General features: G+C 45.5%; 1 protein-coding gene across 6 annotated transcripts in view; it reads right to left on the bottom strand.

Moving 5' to 3' along the window:
- Nucleotides 1–9,504: 9,504 nt before the first annotated feature.
- COLQ (collagen like tail subunit of asymmetric acetylcholinesterase) overlaps nt 9,505–14,803 on the bottom strand; it is a 43,148-nt gene continuing 37,849 nt past the window's right edge. For 4 of the 6 annotated variants that reach the window (XM_037386666.1, XM_037386668.1, XM_037386669.1 and 1 more), the window contains one exon: nt 9,505–13,322. In XM_037386666.1, coding sequence (XP_037242563.1) covers nt 13,145–13,322 — 178 coding nt within the window. In that variant the 3' untranslated portion in view covers nt 9,505–13,144. The remainder of the gene's footprint in view (nt 13,323–14,803) is intronic. The other 2 variants (XM_037386667.1, XM_037386670.1) reach the window with 1 other exon arrangement.

Below are 14,803 nucleotides of genomic sequence, written 5' to 3'. Positions count from 1 at the left end.
TGCTGCTGGGTCAGAGCTCGGTCCTGTGCAGGGCTGGCACTGGTATCTGGACTGTGTATGCTGTAGCAGCCAGCCATAACTCTTCACACCAAAGCAAAGGGGATGTACGCAGAGGCAGACATTGCAAGCGTGACAGGGTATATCAAAACTTCGCTCACATGCAGCGTTACAATGAACAGTTTCCTTTTCTCATTTGAAGTCACAAGGTGCTGTTCTAGCAGAAAAATGAGGTTTCAGCTTTCCATCCAGGCATGCAATAAACAAATTGAACAAATGTCCATTTTCACTGGAGAAGCAGCCACTTGCAACTTGCTGCAGCCATGCAGGTAACTTCTTTCCATTGGCATTTTTGGACGGGAGGAGGAAGGATGCGATGGGGTCCATCATGCATTACAGTGTCCACAGACCTGCCCTGTAACTGTTACTACTTTGGCATAACAGACAAGCTAATGCCTTGAAGCCCAGCTTCCAAGTGTGATTTGCAATATTGATTCTGCCAGCCAGCACTGCAGTGTTCTGTTTTACAGCTGCAGCATGTCCACAAGCAAAGGAGAGGGGGACATGGTGGCTGTGACAAGGTCTGTGGCTGTGCAGAGGGCCTGTCTGCTGGCATGAGTTGTTCATCACCTCTGACAAATGCTCTGCTCTTCTAAACAGCTGAACACAGACCAGCGGCACCACACAGGTACGTTCTAACAGAAATCCCATGCACAAAAAAAAAAATACCTCTTAGGCAAGCGTCTCCTCACTACAAATTCAAGTAGTTAAAAAAACAAACAAACCACAATGCAAATCTGTTGCCATTACAGGATCCCTCATGAACTGCAGAAAGAGTCCCAGCTAAAGCTGTGATGGAGTTTGTGGTGTTTGTTAGTAAAGGTCATGGGTGGTGATAGTGGCTGCTAAATTCCTGTTCCCACAGGAATCTAGATCCATGGTTCAAAATACAAAACTGTGTGCTGAACACGTAGGGCTCATAGGAACACACAGGTGCTGCTGTTAAAACAGGAGGCAAGATTCAGCAGTGACCAAAATATCCAGAAATATTTTTTTCTTAGGGTTCTCCTATATGGAAAAAAAGACTTATGTTTTCTAAATCTTAACAAGGAAAGGCAATGCAAGCTCACAGCACCAATGCTTTGACCAGTGCAACCAGGCAGAGTGAAACCTTTACTGGGTGGGTTTCTTTTTAACCTAGCTGGAAACCGTGCTATGCTGGGGGCGGCGTGGGGCTAGCATGCAGTTTTGCTGCCCTGTAGGAAATATAAAGTAATTGAAATGCAGAATACGGGACCATAACTCAGTGCTGCAGCCTGGACAGAGCACAGGTTTTGAACACCAGTCTAATGTGTTCATGCAAAGCTGTTCCCTGAATCAGAGCCACAAGGAGAAAAGTTTTCTTTTTCGTTTGGGGATTGGTATAGTTAATAAGTGTCAAGTGCAAATACTAGGACTGAGAAGGCGAAGCGCAGGAGATGCTATGGGATGCCAGATGCTTCCAGACATGGGTGCAACCAAGCTAAGTGGTCAGTCTGTTCATCTGGAAGATTTTATCCCTAGATGTTACCATGTACTTTTTCCTAATATTTCAATACATTGACCCAAATGTATTTCTTAACAGGTATTTATTCTTCTCCTCGTGTGTCCAACAGATTGTAGATTTCCTTCTTGTGTGTTATCATTAAAGCAGCACACCAGCCTGAGAAAGCTTCCAGCTTCCCTTCCCTGCGCTGCGAGGGCATGGTTCCTAGAGAAGCGGCAGTGACAGCAGTGCAGGCTCAACCCCTGACTTTGGGGAATCAGGGAAAAAGACTTTTCCCTTGCATTCCCATAACTTTCACTTTTTACTAGCCTCTATTACTTTGCTGGTGTTCCAGCTTGCAAGGTCTGGTAAAATTTTTCCAGGATCTTTCACTGTTTACCCACCTCTTTAGCAAGGCATCACCATTGGTGCAGGAGTTTTGCCTGCAGCGGGAAGAGCTGAAATTGGTAATACTTGCGTCCTTCCAGAGCTGTCAATCAAGGAGTCACCGAGATGCTGCTTCCCAGTCAGGGCCCCCAGCGCATCCTGGTGGCAACCAGGGGCATTTGGCAGCTTTCTAAGCATGTACCTCACTGCTTTCAGCAGGATGCACTGATGTGTGGCCTATGCAAAGTCCTGCAGTGATGCCAAGGAGAGAACAGGTCACAGTTTTCTCAAAATCAGATGGATCTGAGACTTCAAAATGCGTTTACATCAATTTGTCTTTGTACCAGGGTTCCTGCTCCAGCTATGGCTTTCAGTCAAAATAATTTCCAATCAATTTAGCATCTGTTTCCAGCGTTGGTATTGCCAGCTCATCTGTAGTCTTCAGAGACCAGACGTGCCTCACATAGTTTCCTATAGGTCACAGTTTTCCACTTGCTTTCTTGCTCAGCAGCTGGTACCCAACCTCCTTCCTGCAACAAGGGGAAGCTGTGTGCCGGGCAACCTGTGCTGCGCTGCCCCCGCTCCCCTGCCCCGCTTTCTCCCTAACGTGACATCTGAGCCGCAGTCTCAGGTATTTGACACTTGCTGAGCCCACGTCCCACGCATCAAGCGGCAACCAGCTTTCCCCAAACCAACCAACCAAGCAGGGCACACCTGCGTGTGCAGCTGAGGTCTCTGAAACCTGGTGCCCCTCCGAGCACGCGGGCGGCTGGGAGAGCTTTCTTCCCAAAGCCATGGTGGGAGACCCTGGTCAAGGGCAAGAGGCTTGCTGTCCCACACAGCTTCGTTCTTCTGCCCCTGGCCCTTGTGTTGAGGCACCACTGGTCCTGCCTTGGCAGATGCACCAGTCAGGCAAGGGACCTTCTTGCAGGCACTTGTCTGTAAGGTGCTGTCCCCTTGTTGGGGATGTACCGAGTGTCCCAGTTGCACATTGGATCCTGCCAGGACATTTCACAGTATATCTTCTTCAATCCGGCTTACTATATTCCCCTTCCCTCCCAGTCTTTTAAGGATTTGTAGCCTCTCACCTTGGATTTACAGCACCCCACCAGCATATATAAATAGTCACTGCTGCTTTTATCCACCTCACACTCCATCAGTCACCTTGAGCAGGCTGCTCTCCCTGGGTGGAAGCTTGGGAAAAACCCTAGGACTATTTCAAAGAGCTTAGGCATGCTTCTTGTCAGCCAGCCCAAAAGTTTCTATTAACTATTATTACTCTTATTAAAACAGAAGCAAAGACATAATCAGCCCCCCCCCCCCCCCCAAAAAAAAACCAAAAACAAAAAACCAAAACACCCAAAAAAACCAGTCTTTGATCTTCAGGTACAGATGTGGTCACCAAGCAGAGCACCCCACCATGAAACATGGGCATGGGTGTTGCATGCAAGGAGGGCAACCTGAGCTACCTGGCATTGCCCGCACAGTGCTGCGTGGCGTGGCAGAAACCCCGCTGCCGAGACATTGCTGGCCACCTTTCAGGGGGCTTTGCATTTTGAGGGAGGCTTTGCCCCTCAGCTAGAGTCCTGCCATCCTCAGGGCTGCAAAACACGGGCAGTACAGGTAAAGAGTGCATGCCTTGCCCCTCACAAATGGCCTAATTAACAGATGCTCGACTTCTGAATGCAGGAGGAATAATCGCATTATTTCTATGTCATTATTTAGGGCTTGGTTCTTCCTTCCCTATATGCAGTACTCCGATATCAACTTATTTGCCCCAAGAGTCAGTCGCAGCAGTTCAGTCCTCCCTGCCACAAACCTATACAGGATATTATTGCTCATCAAATAACTGGATAGCATGGAGCAGAGAGCAAATATTTTAAATCTTTAGATTAGCATAAAAGCTCCAGCTCAGACAGCTTAAGGGAGAGCCTGCTGACCCCAGGCAGCAACAGGTACAACTCTCCGGCTTTATTTAGAAGCTGTAATCCTGCAGCATTTCACAACAGATGTTGTCTTGCTCAGAAAGTCCTGGCACAGAACAAGCCTCCCTGCCCTTCACCGTGCCCACCAAGACCAGTGAGATTACCAGCTTTACCCCGCTGGTCCCACACTTCTGCTGTGGGGTTACAGATGGGTTTGGCAACTAATCTCTGGTCAAATGGCAGTGAAATAGGAACACATCGCTACAGCCCCCATATGGTTTATCTGAATGCACTGGAGCATCACAGCTTAAATCTGGCTGGTTACTGTACTTCATGACCAGCCTCCCTGTGGGTTTTGGCCCATAATATACACGTTTCAACAGAACACTTCTGGACAGTTCAGTTGTCTGAACTATTCTCCATTTCTTACCTCTAATCAGTCATCCTCCCCTTTAAGTCTCGTAACAACTCAAAACCTAAGCAGTTCTCAATATTATCTCGCTCAGCACATCCCATCCTCTGAGCAGTAGTGCCAAGTGGGTAAGATGGAAATGTATAAACTACGTGTAAAATGATACCGCTATAAAGTGTCAGGGTTGGGTTACCAGTTTGCCCATCAAATAACCTCCAAGAGGAAGGCATAGGGAGCACCAAACATAACCTGCCCCAGATGCCTGCCTGGCTCAGCACAGCCTGCCCCAGCTCCTGCATTGTCACAGCACTTCACAACTAGCCAGCTGCAACAAGGCTTTTACCACCCCGTACCAGGTTAACGTCAATAAGTAGTTCCCACACCTTGCCCCAGCACAGCCACCAATCCCCCACAAGGTTTCACAAGTTTGCCTACTGTCTATGCCGTTTCTTCATCCTTCTCAGGCCAGTTCACCCTGCTTCTTGCCTCTGCATCCAGATTCTTCCTTCTCCAGGCTCCTCTCTCAGCCAGCCTCCCCTCATCCAGGCCCCCTGCTTCTCCCATGGACCTCTCCTACATCCAGGGCACCCTCTGTCCTCCCTTTGCTTCTTCCAGGTTTCTCTTCATCAAGTGCTCCTCTTCCATACCCCTTCGAGCTTATTTAACTACTTAGCAGGAACCAGCCTCACCTGCACCTTATCCACATCAGCCAGCTCACCGCCCCTGAAGCCAGCCCACAGCTGTATATTATCAATGTTAATTAACCTGCCTTCATTCCTTTCTAATTCTTCGACACTGCGTTGTGGGTTTCATGGAGGAATGTGGCCAATGGAAATGGGAAAGGCAGGAAGCAATAGGAGCTCTTCTCTTCCAAACAAAATTGATCACTAAAAAGTTTTTGGGCCCCTGGGATGGGGCTGGGGAGCAGTATGGGGTCCCCAAGATACTCCTTCCTAGCTCCACCAAATCGGAGATGCTCTGATTAAGAGGGCAAAGGAAAGTCAGTTTTAGATGCCTGCGTTTTCCACGTCCTGAGACACCTCTCAGTAATGGTTCAGCAGGAAATGCTGTTAGGTGCCTCTTCCTCCTGGGAGGGTGACAGTGAATAACTGTCATCCCCCCTGCTCACACCATGCAGGGGATGCTGAGGACCCTGACAGGTCTCTGTCTCCTCTCCAAGGTGAATCCTGAAAGTTTCCTCCCATGCCTGGCACAAGGGTCAAACACATACACCTTGCAACAGGCTTAAATTTAACCCCGATGTCCGTTTGTACACTTCTTAAAAAGTGATGCTTTAGACTGGCTGAGAGAGGGTCATCAGTTGCCGAGTTTCTAAATATACTAAACGCGCTGCTGTGTGAGGAGGTTAATGTTACCTCCTCTTCCTCTCGGCTGGTTTATTGTGCTGTTACCTCAGATTCCAGCTCTGTCAAGGCTCTGCCTTCATCTTATCACACACCAGCTGGGCTGGCTCCCAACTGCGCCTGCAAAACAGCTCGGGGAGTGCTGTGCCCTTCCCTGTGTCCTGCAGGAGGTGCCACCAGCAGCATTGGCCCTGGGGACAGCCTGGCAGGTGGCTTTTCCTGAAGACCATGAAATACTTCCATGCAACGTGTGGCACAAGGCCGGTTCCTGCCCCGAGCACGATGGCAAGAGGCTCTGGCTCCTGCGGTGCTTGGCTTTGTGATGGGAGGTGCTGATGGGTTCAGCTCCACGGTTCTCCTTCCCCCTCCTTTCCCAAAGAAAATGCTGAGCATTTTCCCTGTGCAGGGGAGGCTACTTGGCCAGTAGTGGGTGGGAAGGCTGCAGCAAAATAGGCTGTTTAAACGCTGTTCTCTCTCACTCGAGAAGATTGTGCATCCAAACTGGACCCTCCGTCAGATGTACAGGAAACTGTCAGAATGAATTAAAAGCCCTGAAAGGCCAGGGCTGTAACTCAGTGCTTTATAAGCACCAAGATTTTGTGGGGGGCAGAGGGAGGGAAGTAGCCACTAATGTAATTTCAGGCAGGAGTACACACTAATATAATTTGGCTTGGCTACCCTTTCAAACGCAGCCTTTCCTCGGCTGGGCTGGCTCGGGGCCATCCTCCTAAATGCCCCAGTAATTACCGATGCAATAAAAACATGTGTCCAGGCTTTGCTCCTGCCTCTTTAGACCTGGAGTGACACCAGCCTTCAGCACAGAGGGCTCCAGTTTGCAGCAAAGAGCACATTGCCAGGCATGTAACCGAATCCATTAACACAGTGGGGTTTTTTCACTGACCATGTTCAGAAAAGACACGAAATAGCTCATTTGCTTAGGTTTTGTTCCTTTTCCCTCTTTGATTAAGGTTTGGCGGTGCTCAGACGGTCTGCAAGTTGCACTGTGCCTTAACGGATCAATAAACATCAGCTACTCCGAACCAAATTCCTGATCCCAATTTTACATTCGCTAGTCGCCTGCTTTACTTTGTCTTTCTGCCAGCACCCTACATTGCCTGTAGCAGAGTTCAATAGCCCACTACTCAGCTTCCCATGGAAAGAATGGTTTCCAGGGAAGGGATGCTTGCTTTGCCATATCCATCTCCTTAGGCAAAAGCTATCAGAGGCGGAACTTGAAAGTATCACAAAGTGCTCTCTGTTGCCTCACCCTTCATAATGTAAAACATGGTTTTCCCAACTCTTTAAAGATCTTGCAGCATTGCCTTGCCTGCATGATACACTTGAGTATCATCAAAGAATCACAGCGCAGCACTGCTTTACTCCTCTTGGGTTTATTTTGGTTAATACCTGCCCTGATTTTATGTGGCAGCAGAGTGCCAAAGCTATTGAATTGTCCCCCAAAGCAGCTAACTGGGGACTTACTACTGATATTACTTGTAAACAGCTGGTGCTCAGGGACAGTGCCCGTTCTGGGGGACTCCCAGTTTAAGGATAACCACCAATCCCCTTATCCAAATCAGTGGGACTGAAATGGAAATTGCACCGCATGATTTTTCAAGACATTGAGGTCGGCTTTGCGAAGAAGCCATCCTTTAAGAAGGTAAGAACCGTGGCCAAGGAGCTTTGCTGTGCTGTTTGCGGGGCTGCGGCATGCAGGGGTTAGAAAAGGGATGGCATGAGAGGCTGAAAAAGAAGCCGACGAAAACCAGTGCCTGCAGAGCAGCGAGGCCATTGCAGGGTTTTGAAGGGACTACAAAGGATATGAATTTTGGTACTGTTAAAGGAAACCGTAAGAACAAAGAAAGGAGATGAGCTGCATGGCCTGATCTATGGGCAAGGGGACAGGGTTGGCAGCTACAATCTGAATGATTTGAAGTTGAGGGAGACGTGACGTAGGCATTTGGGAAGCCAGAGAGGTGAGTGTCACAGAAAGGACAGGCAGAAAATCTACCGCCCTTTGGCTCAGTCGTTCTCCCGCTGTCAATACAGTTCCATTTCCCCTGGGGTGAGACAGCACTGCCCCTCTCTGGGATGCCCCATTGTATGCACAGCCTTGCTGGCTGCTAGGGCAATGCAGGAGCCTCTTCCCCGAGCCTGGGTGTGCCAGCATCGCCATTCCCTCATCCATCAGCACCCAACACCCATCGCTTTCTGGTTTGCAGCCATCGGCTCAGTCTCCGTTAGCCATTACAAACCCGCCAGTACATTATGAGGTAGCAGGAGGAGATAATCCCCTGAACCGCAGACCAAAGCCTGATTGAAAGTAGTCCATGTGACACTGATCACAACCAGAAATCGATGGATGTGGAGCAGTTGTGCACCCAGCATGTTGCACAGGTCAGTCTGGGGCCGAGGCAGCAGCAAGGCCAGCGCAGGGGTGCGCAGTCGCAGTCCCGGGCCGTGCACGCCGGGTCCAGCGGCAGGCAGGGAGGGGGCAACAGGCATGGGAGGGGAGGCACTGGGGGTTTTTTCCATCCCCAGCATCTTAAGCTAGATAATTACATTTAAAAACTGTGGTGGTTAAACCCAAAATGAAAGAAATGAAAGTAAGGACATGGCGGAAGTAAGGTAGCATGATTTATTGACATGAGCTGCTAATACATGCAGTAGGTAACTACATATATTTAGTTATATATTATATATTAAGTGCAAGCTGGATTTTTAGTACACAGTTAAATCAGTGCATAGCGTAAGATCATACTGGTTTTGTATTTGTCTAGAGTTAACATACTAATCATTAGAAAACTCTCCCACAAGCATTTGCTGCTAAAAAAGGCCAAGGAACTGAAGTACCCCAATTAATTTTTGAACCAGTCTTGGCACAATGTGGTAAGAAACTCAGAGGAGGGAAGATAATTCACAGCAGACCAGGCACCATCCAGCTGAAGAATCCCCACTTAATGATAAAGCAGGTATGTCAGAAATAAAGAGGAAGGACTTCTTTTGCAGCCTTTAAATCATATATACTTAACACCTTCCCAGATGCCTTTCTCATGCTTTATCATCTCAGGGGAACGAGACGGTAACGGTAGTGAGAAACTTGTTTCATGTCATGGTCATTTCTTTTCCCCCTTATATCTTACGTTGCTTGCTTTCTGTTAAGATGCTGAATTGTTTGTGCTGTATTAATAAAGGCCATTTAGAATCCATGCTTTGTGAATGTTTGCTCAACAGACTGATACGCCCCTTCCTGAACATGCGCAGCACAGCGTGATTTTACCTATGTGATCACATCTCCTGTTTACGTTTCCTACACTCTGCGCTTATCTTTGCAACATCCATGTCCTTTGCAAGCAGGAGCTTTTAAAAATGATGTGACTTAAAAGTGAAGGTGAAGGGCCACTGGGATTATCAAATTTGTCAAAGACTCCAGCCTTTTAGGGAGTAGAGATTAACTCCTTGGAGAACGTGAGGGGTTCAGATAAAGTGTCTCCAAGCCCAGGATGGTAACACCTGGCAGATGTTGCCAGAGGTTCAGCTGGAAGGTTGGCCAGGATGACATTCAGCTGGGAGAATGGCCGTCCTCGAGAGCCTCCTGAAGGGATACGTGCTCCCATACGGTGTGAGGCTGCCAGAACCTGCCACTTGCACAAACACAGGGAAGTAAAAGGCAGCTGTGCTAGTGCGCAGATTTCCAGAGCTTATGGCAACTTCCTTGCCCAAGTAGTTCCTTGACCTTTTATTAAGACCTCTGTGTAAAGAAAACAAAGCAACACAATGCAAAACTTTGAACTATGGAACTGGGCTACAAATACTGGTGGCTTGGCCTCATAGCAACATAAATAGACCAGGTAAGTGATAGCCACAGAGTTCACTAGTTTGTTTGGGGTTCGATTTTTTTTTTTTTAATTGGTGATTTACAGTATCACTTTGGACATGCAGAGTTAAAGTCTTCTACACAGGTTGCAAAAGTTGTATGCATTTCTTGATTGCTTTAATATGTTATCATTATAATGCAACATCCACCTTTATTTACCCTTTACAGAAGTACCAGTGTAAGTGCAGCTGTTGCAGTGCTGTCACTGGTACTGATAACTCACGCATTTTAAACAGTTATGTACAGCATTTATCATGAAGCAGGAAAGAGTGGCGTGTATGAAAACAACACCTTGACTTGAGTCTTTTAGTCCTTAATTCTGCACATCCTTTGTTTCATATTCTTCTGTTAGACTTTTTCATATAACACTTAATATGCTTCCCATGTGATATTTGCTCTTTAATGCCTGCTAATAAATAAGTATATAATTACCCTGATTCCTATCAGAGCTAATATAGTTGAACAAACTTCGTGAAAAACAAAAATACATGTACGTTACACAGCATGAATGAACATCTATAAACACCCTACTCTAAGATCTGATTTACAGCAATACAAAAGTGAGAACGTACCCCAGAGACGATGGCAGGAACCGTGAAAGGGAGAGAGGACAGGGTATAACTGGTAATTGAATGATGATGGTTGGGTGGACAAGGGGATGAAAACGAAAAAACCTTCCAGTGTAGAAACCAGAGTGAAGGCAAAGTGTCACGCTGTGGATTCAGGCAGGGAACCAACGCTGTCCCAACCCCTTCGGGGTCATGCAGAGCCCCGCCAGCTCAGCACAGAGGTGAAAAATACGGAAATACATTCCTTCTTTATCTTCTCTCCTTGTCTGATTTTCTCCTGGGAGAGAGCTCCTTGGCTGTTTCACAGCTTATTTGTCCAGTTTGGCCTTTGTGGTCTGCAGTTTCAGCCTTCGTGTGACTGCTTGTATTTCCATGCATGCACACAGACACACAGACCGCCAAACGTCTTAGCCTGAAGGTGACGTTAACCAGCTTTTTTGGCTGATTTGCTGATCCTGAAAGCACTTACTGAAGGGCCTCTGCTCCTTCAACCCAGGCAGGTGTATAGTTGACATTAATGTCGCTGAAGTCATCACTCACGTGGATACAACGCTTGCAAAGTTCACATTATCATAAAAGAAAAAGTCTCTATAAACACCGCATCCAAGATATGCTTCGTGTTTATGCTGAGAAGGTTTAAAGACAAAAACCCTGAAGAGCTTACATGTAGGTTTAACAGAGCTAAGTCGAGGTAATCGTTACACAATATTCCTGGTTAGTGAAACTCAGTTTCCAGTAGCTGAACGCTGCGTTTGTGATGGAGAGCATGTTGCTGTCTGCAGCCACATGAAAGTCTTACTGGCAAACACTGTTCGACATTTCTCTCTTAAGACAGGATGCAGTGGTCCTATTCTTTCCCAATCATCTGACTTAATTTAAAAAAAAAAAACAAAAACAAAAAAAACCCCAGCAACAAAAAGCAAAACCCCAACATGTCAAAATGGCCATCAGCAGCATGATGTCTCTTGGTTTTCACACAGAGGTGGGTGGGGTTTTATTTTTGTCCCAGTCCTTCTTGGATAGATGACAGTGTAGCACCTAGCACCCCGCTACATGTGGGATGCTACCCACCTCCGCTCCTCTCATGTGAAGTATCGACACTGTGTAGAGTCAATGTAGCAGTAAGAAGTGCATCGCAATTTTCCGTAAGACCTAAAATAAAAGAGAATATCTCCGTTTCAAAGTATGCTATAGTTCACATCATATAGTTCCCGGATGTAACTTTCTGTAGGAGTGAAGAACATCAGAAAATGCCATGTGCAGCCACATATGGGAACCAAAATAAGAGGGTAATTTCCATCAGTGGTCTACTGTGCTCCCCCTTGTCAGCAACAAAAAAAAAAACTCCAGAAGGAACTATGAGGGAGGACATAATTCCTAGTAAAGTCAATTAAAAAAAATAAAATCCCCGTTGACACTGGGACTTGAGCGCTGTGCAGGGATGGGTGCAGGAGGCCTTGGCTCTCCCACGGGAACTGTGTAACGGACCACCTGAGGCTCTGAGCTAAGTCTTTTTCCAGTTACTTCCAGTAGCTCCAGCAGACATGACTGTGCCTGACCTTTTACTTACTTTTCATGTACTTGAGATAATGATTGTGACACATGCCCACCTTTGAAATAAAAAAAAGTAAATCCTTGCAAAATAAGGAAAACCAGTGATTTTTGTCTTCCTACTGACTTAAACTGAGCTGCAGTGATTCTACCTACTGAAGACCAGACCAGACATGTTAATAAAATAAGCATTTTAATAGAGTTTTTATGGCTAGCATATGTCTAAGTGAATAACCCATCCATCAGATAATCCACAAGCTGTGGATTAAGCACCCATTAAGCAGATTCTTAAAACTATGTTCTTGGATAACCTGTATTTTCAGAAAAGCATCACAAATTCTGAAGTGAAGGTGTGTGAAATATGAAGAAGGATTTTGGGGCTGGAAAGAGTAGAAAAAGCAAAAATCTTAGAGCTGAGCTCTTGGAGGAACGGGTGCTTTGCAATGAAACTCGTGTGGGAGTGCCATGTTCACAGACTTACCCATTTTACTCGTGATTCACAGGTTTTTCTTTAGCAGATAATTTGCAGACTGCACACACAAAAATAAAGGATCTCAGTTGCTCTTCACAACTTGGTTATACATGGGAAGTGAAATTTATAAAAATTTCTCAAGTTAATTTCTCAAGCTTTTGTGGTGCTATTTTTGGCACCAAACTTCAGACTCTTAGAAGGGAATAAATACTTTTCACAGTAGAAACCAGCACCACACTGTCTGAAGATGAGATCTCTGTAAAACGTTTCAGGTTGTCAGGTTTGCTGGTCTCATTTTAGTAATCTCTTACACCAGGAGTGCTCCAACAATTGCAGGGGAAGGATTAGCACAGCATTTGACTTACAAAGACATCCTGTGGTTTCTTATTCCTGTCAATTAGCACATTATTCTTCCATGAATGATGAGGGCTCTGCGCATAATTTCATTTGCAAATTAAATGTTTCCTGTTAGCTAGTAACAATACCTGACAGTTAAATAGAGGTACTGCTGCTGGAGGCAAAGTGCTGACCAGAGGAAGCTGCTTAAACAAAGGCAGAGAAGGCAAGTCAACAATAAGCAGATGTTTTAAATGAAGGACATTGCTAAGGAAGTGCCTGGCTTTGCATCTGCTGTTGAATGAATTTCCTGGTCTTTGGAAAGGCTGATAGACACCCGATTGATGCAGAAACAAAGATACCCCTAGAGCACCTATTAATGGTAAGGGCAACAGGAGGCTGGCTGGAGGTTGGGGTCTGGGGTCTTTTTTCCTTCAGTGTGATCATTTCCTTCTCATGGTCTTTCCTACTCTTGGTATATCACAGGTGAACATCAATGCAATGATAATGTCACCGAATGAGGAACTCTTTCCATGCGATGGGCAAATGTATGCCTGTGTGACCTTCACTCATTTTGTACAGTAAAAGGCACGTGCTGATTATTGGGAGATGAGATTTAGCCCTTTTCAAGCCAACAATATGCAGAAATAAGCTGATAGACTTTTTCTCCCCCCACTACCTGCAGTGGTCCCAGTGGAACAAGGCTTATTTGGGTAATACTATTCGGTTTTAAAGCTGGCAAAGAGAAAAAAAGAAAACAAAGCAAAACAAAACTGAACCAAATTGAAGATAGCTCATACATACCCAGGGAGATACGTTTTGCATGTCAAATATCCAAAATCTTTCCCATCGCAGTCTTCCACCCCTTCCTGTCTGTAGCCATCTCCGCAGTAAGCACGGCGGCATCCTAGCGAAAAACATAGAAAGAAAAACTTTCAAGGCACTTCATATGTAGAAGAGGCAGGTGAGGTAAGTGGAACTAGATTTTTAAGGATAAAGTATAAAACAAAGCATTTTGGGGAGGGCATCCTGTAAGGATATTCACTACAAAGAATGCTTTCTTCAGCCTGATTTCAATGACCAAGGGAAAGAATGGATAACTACAAAAAATAAGAAAGTACTACAGAAACACTAATTACAACAGCATTTATTCTAATAATTACTATTACCATAGAAAATTACTATCAACACAAATTACAGGGAGTGTAAAATACAGTTAACATAAATGATTTCGGAGGTCACAATTTCAAAACAACACTCCGAGGTTGTTAAGTGGTTTGAAAATACCAGCCTAGATTTTTACCCAGTATTGCACGGTATCTATGCGTGTCTACTGCAAGTGAGTACCCACATATGAACAGAATTATGCAGACCTAGTGCCTGTCTATCAAATAAAAAAGTATGTAATGATTGCCAAAAAGGTGGTTTTCCCACTGCTGACTCCTACTGACTTGAGCATGCGTGGGCCTTGTGACATTTTTTCATGGTGACTGACATGTAGGCTGCTGTCATTTGCGGGGGTTTTTTTGCTATTTTAGCAACAGGACTTTGCTTTTGATGTCTTCGACTTTTTGACTATGACTTTATAACTTGAACAAATTCATTTAGCTAAGATCCCTTTGACATCTTCTCAGAGATAGTGTTAAGCAATGGATTGAAAGGACTTTCAACAACAGGGAGTTTATAAGAGTTAAAGTGGGTTATTTACTAAAAAAAATGGTTAATTAATTGCACCAAGGATCTATTTGTTACAAATTGATGCTTCTAAGAACAACAAGCCTATTTCATAATTAAATTGCCTTAACACTAGGTTAGCTTTTTTCTTTTGGTTCAGTCAGAAGAGTGGAAGGATGATGATTTGCTCATTTCCAAGTAACTCGATGATAACTCTTTGGATCAGGTCACTGTCAGAAGTCTATGTATTGCAAGGCCTTGATTGACCTGAGGCTTTGCCCAGTGAGTAGCAGAAAGTAACACAGTGTGCCTCCAGACACACTATCTACAATTTTGCAGGCACTAGAACTAAGGAACACTATTTTGCTGCATGCTTGTTCCCCACAGTTGATTGCAAATTCTAATTGAATCATTTTCTCATGCTTGGAGCCTGGAGAGCTCGTGCTCTCTCACTGGATGACTCTGCAGTCAGGCGGACTTGGAGGGGCATTTACTTCTGCGTGTCCCTATACCTGTTGCTGCAGCTGAACTGCCTTTGAAATCTCTTTCCTGTTGTCATTGAGACGTCGGCTGGGATTCCCAAGTTATAAGGGAAAGGGTGGTGATGGAAAAATGGGTGGCCAAACTCACATAGAGCATGGCTGCATACACCTCGTTTTCAAAGTGAGGCTAAAAAAGGAGGGCTGTGTTGATAAAAAAGAAAAAGCTGCATCT

Source organism: Falco rusticolus, chromosome 4 (genome assembly GCF_015220075.1).
Source record: "Falco rusticolus isolate bFalRus1 chromosome 4, bFalRus1.pri, whole genome shotgun sequence".
Lineage (NCBI taxonomy): Eukaryota > Metazoa > Chordata > Aves > Falconiformes > Falconidae > Falco > Falco rusticolus.
Note: the sequence above shows the minus strand (reverse complement) of the source record. Positions and strands in the feature narration are given on the sequence as shown.